General features: G+C 31.9%; 1 protein-coding gene across 2 annotated transcripts in view; it reads left to right on the top strand.

Moving 5' to 3' along the window:
- The window catches only part of LOC107445839 (zinc finger protein 521), a 304,977-nt gene that overhangs the window by 261,881 nt on the left and 30,143 nt on the right, over nt 1-12,953 (top strand). For both annotated transcript variants that reach the window (XM_043038701.3, XM_043038700.3), the window contains exons 5-6: nt 5,752-6,093; nt 12,236-12,472. In XM_043038701.3, coding sequence (XP_042894635.2) covers nt 5,752-6,093; nt 12,236-12,472 — 579 coding nt within the window. The remainder of the gene's footprint in view (nt 1-5,751; nt 6,094-12,235; nt 12,473-12,953) is intronic.

Below are 12,953 nucleotides of genomic sequence, written 5' to 3'. Positions count from 1 at the left end.
CAATGGCAATCAAGGTAGTGCAAAGAACAAGAAGTGAAAGAGCTTTCTAAGAGCTTTCAGCAATTAGAACAACAAACTAGTCGCACCATAAATCTTTACCTTTTTCGATAAACTCTTCAATGGAGGTAGGCATAAGGACACAACTCAGCGGGAGAAGTAGATTACTAAATTGCGAACCGCCTTCTCTACGAAGTCGTTATTATTATCTTCGTTTTTTTTTTTATTTATTTCGTCAAAATGCTCTGATAAAAAAAATGCATGGAAACGCCTGATGGAAAGAAATGTTGACATCGATGAAATCCAGGCTTTTTGGTGTGATTTAATTAATTAGGATTGTTTTACCTTTGTTTCTGTGTTCGATATGTTTGGTCAGCAAGGTCTTGATGATAAATCAGTCACAGAGTAGGTTGCGATTGGCAACAGCCTTTTAAAAAATGACTAATTATTGATTTATTACGAAATTTCACTTAACGAATGTATGTCTTTCACATATGTAAAAGACCGAAATTCAGAAAGTGTTGGTAATATTTATACTTTTCACACTCTATAGACTAAAGCAATTTTTTTTATTTATATATCGGTGTGACTACAGTTTCGCGCAGGGTTGATACTTAAAACCTTTAAAATCATTGTAGGAAGTGGCAGTCCAAATTAAATCACATGATATTATTTATAGCTAAATACCCTAGCAAAATGAAAGCCCTTATTGGACCAATATTTATGTATCTTGGCTCAATAAGGGTTCAAATGCCTACTTTTCCGAAATAGACCCTATATGGAATTGCGCGATTTACCCATATATTTTACAGTTTACAACTAATATTGGCCCCATGTAGAATTTTCAGATTCATCCGATATTTTAAATTCGTTATTCAGCCAATATGGGCCAATATTGGCCATATACAGGACCAATATCGAAAAATCTAGACATCTCAATATTGGTCCTTCTGTGCATGTTCATATAGAACCAATATTGAGCCAGTTTTCAGCCCAACTGGGGCCTATGAAAATTTGTTGCATATACAATTTATTTTACAATGTCGCAGGGTATGTTAACTTTCCGATAAGGAAGTTTGAAATTTTAAAAAAAATTATCCGATAATATTTTAAAATAACAAAATATTTTATTTTAATCGAGATTCTTTTCTCCCTATCAATTTCATAATACAATGACCGAATACTTGCAGACAAATAATTTTGAATGCATTCAAAAATTACAACTTGACATGACACGTATTAATATCGTAAAAGCCTTCCTGTTTAAATCCTCAACGCACCGTGACCTGCCTAAAGCAATGATGACATGGATGAAATCCAGGGCTTTTGGTGCGGTTTAATTAATTAGGATTTTTTTAACTTTTTTTCTGTGTTCGATATGTTCGATCAGCAAGGACTTGAAGATAAAGCAGTCACAGTCAATTAACAACGGCCTTTAAGAAAGGACTAATTATTGATTGGTTACGAAATTCCACGATGCTGATACACACTGAGTGGCCAAATTATTATGACCACCTCTTCAGTACGCTGTTGGGCTACCTTTTGCGCGTATTACTGCCTTAATTCGTCTGGGCATGGATTCTATGAGATGTTGGTAGGTGGTAGAAGGTATGCCAGACCATGCTCGCTGAACTGCACTTGCCAATTCCTGCAAATTTGATGGTGCTGGATCCATCTGTCTGAGCGCCTGTTCAATTTCATCCCACAAATTCTCAATTGGATTGAGATATGGGGATTGTGCTGGCCAACGAAGCAAGTTAAATTCTCCGTCATGCTCTTCGAACCATCTGAGGACAATGCCAGCTTTATGACAAGGAGCGTTGACCTGCTGGAAGTATCCATCCCCGCCAGAGTACACCATTGACATAAACGAATGTACTTGATCTGCGATGATGCTTAAATACCCTTGGGCATTAAGGCGTTGTGGTACAGGAATTAAAGGACCCATACAATACCAAGAGAATATTCCCCATACCATAACGTTGCCACCACCAGCTTGTAGTGTCGTGGCAATGCAGTTTGGGTCAATGCTTTCGTGCTGTTTTCTCCATATTCTCATCCTGCTATCTGCGCGATGCATTTGAAATCGTGATTCATCGGACCACATGACCCTCTTCCAGTCATCTACTGTCTAATGTTTGTGCTCCTTTGCAAATTGGAGACTTCTGCGCTTATTTAAAGCAGACAGTAGAGGCTTACGAACAGGTCGTCTGCTTTCATTCCCTATACGGCGCAATATGCGTCGAACAGTCCGTTCAGAGACGTTCACAGTTGCTCGTTGATTAAGATCACTTGCAATTTGTCGCACTGCTGCTCTCCTGTTGCGCTGCACAGCCCTGGCCAGCCTTCTCTCTGATCGAGCATTCAGTACCCTGCGACGACCACAAGTCTGACGTTGAGACCCGGTTTTTTGCTTGATTGTCCATTCTTTGTACACATTAACAACTGCTGCTCTAGAACACTTCACAAGTGCAGCCGTTTTGCTGATACTCGTTCCGACACATCTCGCACCCACAATCATTCCACGTTGATATTCAGTTAAATCACTTTTCTTTCCCATATCTGAGCAAGCAACACAGTATAACTGATGACTCACTTGTCCAGCATTCCCGTGATATAGTTATCTTGCCTTCTAGCGATAGCACTGTGACGCAATAACTCATTTGCATAAAACTCTGAGGTGGTCATAATAATTTGGCCACTCAGTATATATCTTACACACATGTAATATTCCAAAACTCGGCAACATTCCGAGCTTCGGCGACATTTGTAATTTTCCCTCATAATTAATCATCGTTTATCTATCGGTTTTACCACAATGGTTGAAAATCAAAACATTTAAAATCATTTTAGGACTTAGGTAGACCAAATGCAAAGGATATTATAAACAATTAATTAGAATATGTTTTGTTAGCGTTCTGATGGTACATCAGTTTAAGTTCTACGTCATTTTAAAATCACCTAAGTAATTTAATTTCAATCGATTTCCTCTCTACCACTTTTAAAATAACTATGTCGGAGAAGTGACAGATAATTAATTTCAGTTTCTTTCATTAGTTCTTGGCCTGCCACTCACTAAAATCATTTTGAAGCTTTTTTTTTCTCTTAAATCTTCAAAGCACCCTGACCCTATTTGAATAAAAATTTTAACATCAATGAAATATAGACTTTTTAGTGTTTAATTAATTCGGAATGTTTTACGTTTCTCTTTGTGTTCGACGCGTTTAATCAGCAAGGACTTCATGATAAATGATAAATCAATCACAGAGTTGAATATGATTGACAATAGCCTTTCAGAAAAGACTAATGATTGATTGGATTACATTTTCAAAAGTAAACTCACATTTTTTGCACAATAGTTCCAGATTCAGCTTTAGGAGGAGTTTGTAACTTTCGTACATAATCTATAAGTTAGAGAAAATGAATTGTTAATTTATCAGTTTGGACACAGTTGGCTGAAGCTTGAAACGCAAAAGCTTTGAAATCATTTTTGGAGGAATGAAGTAAATTCAAATAAGATGGTAATTATAATTAATTAAAAATGTGGTGGGATAGTCTTTCAAAGAATTAGTTAAAATCTTGCAAAATTTCGAAACAAAATAATTTTAATTTCAATCGGGATTCTTCCCTATCAATTTTGTAATAATATGTCCGAAAATTGACAGATAATTAATTTTAAATAAGTTCCTGTAATTAGTACTTCGAAGGACACTTATTAATATCATTTTAAAACTGAAAATACCTCAGCGTACCATGACCTGCTTGAATTAAGTGTTGACATAGATGAAACTCTGGCTTTTTGGTGTGATTTAATTAATTAAGAGTGTCTTTATCTTTGTTTTTATGGTCCACACGTTTAATCAGCAAGGACTTGATGATAAATCAATCACGGAGAAAGTTGCGATTGACAACGACCTTTCAAATATGACTAATAATTGATTGATTGCGGATTTTTAAAAGACATTCGCATGTCGGGCAATGTTTGTGTAATAGTCCGAGATATCGGTAATTTTTTCAACGAGTTACTTTTGTGTTATAATCAAGAATACTTCGAAACGTTGACAATATTTATAATTTCCACACACAATCATTAAGCTAAGGTAAGCTGGTTGATGTTTATTTATCGATTTGACTACAATACCCTGAGGATTATAAATTAAAAATCTTCAGCATTTAAAGGGGTAGGGGACCAAATTCAAATGAAGTATAATTATAGTCACAATCAATTAATAACTGAATATATTGATTAATAATCAAACTGGTGCTACCTCGAAAGACTTGTTATTCTTTCGAGGTGGCATTTTAAGTTTACACTATATTAAAATAACAGATAATTTAATAAACCAATCAGAAAATAAGTTACGATTGGCGACCTCCTTTCAAAAAAGAAATTACTGGATTGTTCTGTATTTCCTGCTTTGTGAATTTATATCTTCTAATTTTTTATAATTATGTAATTAGCAGTGTCATAAAAGGATGGTAATTTTAAAAAAGTTTTAAAATGTTATAGTTACCCAATAGACTGAAGCTAGTTAAAGTATTTTAATCCGCTGGTACTAATGTAAACACAGTACGTTGAGGTTTAGAACACAAAAGCTTTGAAATATTTCGAAAAAAGAGATAAAACGAGGGAAATTATGGGGAATAATTTTTTAAAAAAACATTAACTCATCTAAATATGACATTCTAAATGTAAGGTATTTTAAAATTACTAAAAAGTTTATTTTTTAATTAAATTTTCCCTTACCCCGATTTGAAACGGACTGTCAGATTAAATATAATTTCAATCCTATGATTCATACTTAGTTTGCTAAGTATTAAACTTTAGTTTAATAGCTCGTTTAACCCTCTGCGCACCATTGTTTATAGTGTTTCCTCCTTAATGTTATTAATTCATTTTCGTATTTTGTCCTATCTCTTGAACTAACTGTCTACATAATTTTTAAAATTTGACAATCCAAATACAGTTTGATAAAAAAGTAACCTTTGCTACGTAATTGAAATTTTCTTTTCCATTTAATCGAATAATATCTAATTAGAAATTTTTACATCGTTATTAAATGTCGCAATTTTAATTACTAAATTCCCAAAACGGCTGCCCAGTCGATGTTGATAATTAACTATCACAGCATGGGCCGATTTTCTTTGAAAATATCTAGGTGTCTGACTCTGTTCGGAATCCACTCTTATATAATGTCGCCGATGGTCCCTCGAAAAAAAAAACTTTAGGTATAGTTTCGAAACGTGGGAAGTAGGGCGATAACTACCACCATCTGATTTGTGATATAAAATATAGTACTGAAGTGTATGCGTGCACCTGGATTATCTTTCAGATCTATAATTATAAATGATTATCAAACTATCACCACTACCCCATTAGTGTACTATCCAGCTATCACGAGAACTTCTCCAGACACCAAATTCACGGTTACTTTGGTTACAACGTTAACTCACTTTCAATAGGAGTATAAGGTTAATCATTTAGCATAGGTTTAGGCTAAGAGGAATGTGCCATTTAATCAATTCTACGTCATTAGAAATGGTTTGATTCTTGTTTCCATAACAACAAACTACCTCAGACTTTTAGTCGGAAAGAGTTCTCGTCGCAGCTGAACAATAGCTCTAGTGTGACGTTAAAAAACACAACTCAAATTAAACTTAGCGACACATTTTTACTATGACTGTGCATTTGTATGCAGTAATTTATTGCAATAAATGTATACTAAATGGATACTATTTATTACTATTTTTCAGATTCATAGCGACCAAATGCCGTTCCGTTGTGATTATTGCCAGAGACTGTTCAAGCACAAGCGCAGCAGAGATCGGCACGTTAAACTGCATACAGGCGATAGAAAATATCGCTGCACACAATGTGAATCGGCCTTCTCTCGCAGCGACCACCTCAAGATTCACATGAAAACCCATGACAATGGAAAACCCTATCAGTGCACAGTTTGCAATAGAGGATACAATACGGCTGCTGCTCTCTCATCGCACATGCAAAATCACAAGAAGACGGAAACTATTTTGGATGTTAATTCTTACACTAGAGGTGGTAATGGCACACCTACAAGCATCGCAAATGAAACTGTGGTAAGTTTTTACCATTTGTTATTGTTACTAAACATTACATTTTGCCATTATAACCATTAAAAAGTGGTTATTTTAAATTTTGTTACTAAACAATACCTTTTCTACCGTCTGCTACTAAATAATATATGTATATATATGTATATATATATGTATTCTGCCTATTTTCTAAATAATATACATTTTACCTTTTACTGAATAATGACCAGTTGCAAAAAAAAGAATACTTTTCAAAATTTGTAACAAGAAATGGCATATTTTATCTGACATAAACTTTAACATTTTTTATTATAAAATATAGATTTTATTTCTTGTAATTATAAAACGTTCATTTAAGTATATGTAAATAAAAATTTAATACTCGCAAATTGAAATAAAAAAATTTATGTTCGCAAAATAAAATAAAAAATAGCATTTTTTACATGTTCATTCCTCGATTCCTATTCGTCGATTTAATTAAAATATTTGATGTCCAAATTTATGTGCCTCACAATTTCAAATAATTTTCGATCACTATAAGTTGAATGATAAAAAATAGTAAATGTTTTAAAATATTTTATTATTATCATTGAATGAACGAGATTTAGAGTTGTGTGCAAATTATAGAGCTGTGTTTAATAATAGAGTTGTGTTTTGATTTGTTTAATAAGTTCCAAGGATATGACATAATTCACGTTTATAGCTCCTACCTCTATACTTTGAGAATCAAAAATCCGAGCCCAGCAAAAAAAAGTATGTTTATTCAGAAAAAATACATTTTAACATACATATTATTAAATGCACATTTTACCATTTATAGTTTGAAAAAATCGCAGTCCAAAATGTCGTAGTTTTGAATTTCCGTTTCGTCTTAAGAGCTATTTGGCAGATTATGTTCAGATGTAGGATTTTTGCACAAAAAATTACAAAATTTAAAATGCTATTTTATTTATCCATTTAAAATTATATAAAGTTTTATCTCTTAACCTTACCTTAATATGGCTACAGTAGATATTTGATGATATTGAGGGCCCTATGAAGTAGTTTATGAAATTAAGTTATAGCTATTCATTTGCATTAAGTATAGTATTTCATTTACACTTATAATTTACATCTATTTACATCTTTTATTCATTTTAAATCAAGATGCTGAAAGTTGATTCAAAACATTGAGACGTTAAACAACAATCTCCAACATTTTTGACATTAAGTTCCATATGAATTGATCCTTAATAGTTATTTACATCAAATAATTCATTTACATTTAAATATAAAGTGATTTATTATACGAAATTACAGTTATCCATTTACATTGAGTGCTCAAATGCAAGATCTGGTATCAGAACATTGAAACGTAAGCAGCAGACTTTAATATCTTTGGCATAAAGTTCCATATGAAATTATCTTTTATGTGAAGTTGTAGTTATTCACTTACATTGAGTATAATGGTTCATTTGCATACCTATATAAAGTGATTTAAATTATGAAATTACAATTATTCATTTACAATAAGTGCTTAAATGCTATATGGGGATTCATAACATTGGAACGTAAGCAACAGGCTCCAATATTTTTGACATTAAGTTCCGGACGAAGTGGTATATTATGTGAAATTACAGTTATTGAGTGTATGAGTCGATATATGAATTACATTGAATGCTTAAACTTTAGATGTGAATTCATAACATTGGAACGTAAGCAACAGGCTCCAACATTTTTGACATTAAGTTCCAGACGAAGTGATATATTATGCGAAATTACAATTATTGAGTGTATGAATCGATATACGAGTTACATTGAGTGCTTAAACTTTAGATGTGGATTCATAACATTGGGATCTAGGCTCCAATATTTCTTGAATTGTAATATATGAAATGATCGTATAGTATGATTTTATATTATTATTATTTTATTGAAATGAATATCCAAGTGCAAAGGTACCCTCGCTCAAGGAAAATTCATAGCATTTGAATGTAAGTCTTGTTAAGAATAAAAAAGTAGCAAAAATCAGCCTAGTTCATACAATCTTCATTTATAATGAGAAAAACCTTGTTACGAAAATAAATAAAAAAAATGGCATCAATTTATTCGTTTATAGAAACTTGCAATTTATGATCAACGAGATATTTCATCTTAACGCACTGCCTTTTATTTATTACTGAATCAATTAATTAAAAATACTTAAAGTTACCCTTCACTAGGCATTAATAAGTGTAGAACATCACTCATGCCTTGTTAGAAAGAAATGGGTTGCGACAATTTACAACGGTCGAACATCAGGAATGAAAATTACGCCCGTGGCTACATTAATGTTCTTTCCCAAACGTTCTAACCTCATCAAGGTGTAGAGGGAACAATGATACCTTCAATGAGCTCTTATTTATGAGTAACCATTAGTATCCGTAAGAGTCGGTAGGCGTCGCTCAAGAGGCACTTCACAAAACCCAGAAATGGAAGATGAATTTAGGTTGGGGACGTGCGCAAACACAAGGCCACAAGAGATATGCTTTATTTACTTGCGTCACAAGTACGGGGCTACCCCCAGGGGACGAAACTTCACGGTGGGCCCTCGACAATAAAGAGCACGTTTTGGATATTTTCTTGATTGGTGACTTCTAGCTCAGTTTTGCCTTGTTTCTTTTTATTTAATGTACTGAGGAAAGCGAAGAGATACTGGGCTTCTGTTTATTTAAAGCATTTTGTAGAATGTATGAGTGCACTAGTGAGTATTTTGAGACCAAAAAGTTAATGAGATTTCAAAAGTTAGGGAAGTGAATGGTTGAACTGAAAAAATTATGAGTGGAGTTTTAAGTTAGATGAAAGGAAGAAAGATTTTTGAGAAAGATACGGGTTGTGATGTACGTCGTTTTGTCACTATATATTTAAGTGAATGATATGAAGAAGAAAAAAACATTGGTGATTCTTAATGAATTTAGTGACTGTTAATGAATAATTCATACAGTAGCAAAATGTGACGGAATTGCGAATTGAAAATTTTACGCTTACTTAGTATATAAAATATCTAAATACCTCTCATATATATATATTTTTTTTTTTAACTGATGATGTTTAATTTTTAAAAAAAATTTGTTTGATCTTTTTTGTTTGAAGAAAAGTAAATTATGTACCTCTTAAAACCTTTTTTTTTCTTTTTTGATAACTACTGAAAAATTAGAATTACAAAGATACTGAGTTAAGCGTTATTACATAACATCCCCAACTTAAATCGACTGTTTATCAATTGTTTTATTTTTTCTAATGTCCTCCTCAATTTTTGCGAAACTTTCTTTGTTTTCGACGAAACCGTTTCCTGCTATATGGTCCGAGCAAAAAATTCGTCAAACTGACGAAATGAGTATCGTCACTTCTTCAAGGAAACAAATTTCGGCAAAATTGAAAAAAAAATATTTCGTCATTCTATTTTTTTTTCCCAATTCCCACCTAGAGAATGACCTTTTCGTTATTACATGCATCTGAAGGGCAGATTTATTGGCCACTCTTTCAGGGGCACCATATTAGGTGGGCCAACGTTGCCCCACAGACAGATAGTACAGAGAAGGAAAGAACACCCATGCCTTGCTCGGGATTCGAACCCAGAACCTTTCTGATGTTTATCAAATATGCTAACGCAAAATTAAAGACCACTTTAAAGATAGGGAAAAAGGAGCTAGTGTGGACATTTTTTCGAATTTGTCATAAAACCATTTTTAATGTAATATTCTTGACTTATGAAGTATTTTTTTAACGATAGTTTGAATGATTGCCAGTATTCTTATTTACAACTGAAATTAAAAAGTCGTTCAGCTCTTCCATAATAATATTTTAAGTAAGGCTGCTTATGTCCACTGCACAAGCAGCGCGTGGACAAGCAATGGGACTTGCGTCGACAAACTTGGTAACTTATTAAATAGCCACCAAGTTTGTTATTTATTTTCAACTTGTTTGTTTGTTATTTCATATTGTTAGTTATAGTTATCTAGTGATATTTTATTTTCAATTCAGAAAATTATATCAAAATCCAAAATGATATCAATCAACAATTTTAATTACCTTAATTGAATCAATTTTAATTACCTTAGTTGTAACATATAATGACATGGTTCGAGTGGTTTAACGATATTTCCGTCACTGGAGCAATGAAAACAACATGCAAAAAAGAATACGATAAAAATGCAACCTTTTTTTAAAGTACGATTTATCAGGGACTCTTCCCCCAATTTCTCTCATTTTCTTAAATATGAAAGGCATAATTATGTCCTTCAAAATGATGTAAATAATTGTGTTACTTACAATTCAAACTTTTTCGGATATTATTAAACACAACAATAAAAAATAATGAATATTTACTAAAAATCATTTTTTGCACGGATTTATCTTTAGATGAACAAATTTTATAATTATGTGCAAAAAATTTTTCGATTCGCTTGAAAAGTTCTTGAAATACGGCGAAATACTCCAAAGGTAAAATTAACATTATGGGGATAGACATGAACTTTCATTCACAAAGTAATTTTTTTTTTCTTTTTTTTTCTCGAATGGCAGGCACTGAACTTTATTCGTTTCGCCTTCGAAGATGCCAGAGTTGTTACTCATTTCGCGTTACCCAGTGGGCCCCTGTGAGCCAAAGTCATGGAGGCGAGTAACATTGCCCACGCCACACTGCCACAAACCCGTTCATAGGGTGGGCCACATTCACTCATCACACACAACAGAGGACCACGAAAGAGAGAGTAACATCCATGCCCAGAGCGTGTTTCGAACCCGCGGCCATTGACTTCGCAGTCAGGCGAGCTAACCGCTCGGCCACCTGGCCGGCACAAAGTAAAACTTGAAAAATATTTAAAATATATACACAAACAAAGCCAAAAGAACAAAAAAGAAGAAAAAAAAGAAACCTTTAGTTGCCGAATAACATATCATAATTTATAAATTTTAAGGCGTATTAACAGAAAAATCAACTAAGAGTTTTCATTTTAATGCTAGAGCTTGTAAAAAAAATTCATTTAAGAAAAATACATTCATAAAGAAAAAGTACATTTTGTAAAGTACAATGCCATTAATTTAAATAATTTGATGTCTAAACATTTTTTTCGCTCATAAATTTATTTCAAAGTTGAATAAAATACATATTTATATAGGAGACATTTATAGTTGATCTTTTTAAATTAAAGGAATTATATATACTGAAAAGCGTTATAGCTTATAATTACTGCATACATGTTTTTCTATAAACGATAAATTATTCATGTTGATTTTGCCTTTTTCTGTTAGTATTTTAGCATGAAACAGAATGAAAAAAAAAAAACTCAAGTAAAAAAAAATATGACGAAAAGAATTTTTGCAAAAATTTATAACTCAAACCAAAAATAAAACATTAGAAAATTTCGTGTTTTTACACTAATGGCACAATATGTAAATAATATTTATATACACTAAATTATGGACCATGGAATGGTAACTATTCAAATCCAAATCTTCTGCATTAAATAATCGTTTCCTTTCAATGATACGAGAGGGTACTGTGGCCCGTTGGGTAAAAACAAACTTTAAGAAAAGCGTTATGATGACGTCACAACGGATTATTTTTAAGTATTATCGTGCATGTTTTTTTATATTTATTGACGTTTTATTAAATTATAAGCTAATTAATCCAATCACTAATTATACTGATTTATTATTCAAATCGGTTTGTGGTTGATGGAGTCGTTGTTTTATTGTTTAGCTTCTTTTTTTCCCTTATTCACTTTTTATGCCAACAATCATTCAGAGTATCAGTCAAACGTAGTATTAGAATAAGATTCTTTCTAATATCATAGTCTCTAAATATAATATTATTTAATTAGAAAACGCATGAAATATATGTTAAATGATTTCTACATAAAGAAAAATTAATTATTAAAAATTACGTTCGTTATAGTTAATGAAAATTTTGATTGTAGATTAATATCAAAATTCCCTCTAAAGACAAAAACAAGTTTTATAACGTATAAAAATATTAATTCCTAATAGTTAACATAAATTCTAAATTATTTGTGATGTGAATGGATAAAATTAGTTAATTAAAAAAGAATTCAAATTATACATATTCTTTTTATTATATTAAAACAGTTTGTATCATTCCATTTTAAAAGATGTTAGGAAATTTACAATCAAACTTATATTTTAGATTGATAAAGATGGACAAGGAAACGAGTCTCCAGATCCTCCTAAGCCTATTATCTGTAGCTTCTGTCCCCAAATTTGCTCCTCTCCTGCCACTCTGGGTGACCATATGCTACAAAGTCATCGGACATTTTCGACTTCCTCCCCTTTGTCAGATTCACCACGTCCACCATCTTCCAGATCCTGTTTCAAATGCTTAGATGAACTTTCGTCGCCAAATGCTGCTTGTACTCACAAAAAGGTTAGCCAAAGAATATATATATCTTGAAACAAAATTAATCCCTTATTATTTCCCACGAATGTCAAATTTTGAAAATTTTATAGTTCACAATTTTTTTGAATTCAAAAAGTTTAGCTTTGATGTATTCAATAACTTATATTTTCCTGCACGGAAAAAAAAATTTTGGTAAAATTACCGTACTGTGTAGGTAAAATTACCGTACATTTCTGGTAAAAAATATATATAATAATTCTACTATTAAACCCAAAATATTTAAACCATTCATTTGGTATTGCTTTACCGCAAATTCTAATATTCATAATCATAGTTATTATTTCCACAAATTTAATAAGAATTTGAAAAAAATAAACTTGCAAAAAATTAAATAAATATAAAGTTAGCATTATTAAATAAAAGATAGTGTTACCATAAAACATAATTATGCCCTTAGTGATAATAAACCAACAGTATTCTATATCGCTTATTAATAATTGTAGTTGAC

Source organism: Parasteatoda tepidariorum, chromosome 9, assembly GCF_982258835.1.
Source record: "Parasteatoda tepidariorum strain Cologne lab strain chromosome 9, Ptep-v5.0, whole genome shotgun sequence".
NCBI classification, from domain to species: domain Eukaryota; kingdom Metazoa; phylum Arthropoda; class Arachnida; order Araneae; family Theridiidae; genus Parasteatoda; species Parasteatoda tepidariorum.
The sequence above is the reverse complement of the archived record's forward strand: the minus strand, read 5'-3'. Positions and strand labels throughout refer to the sequence as shown.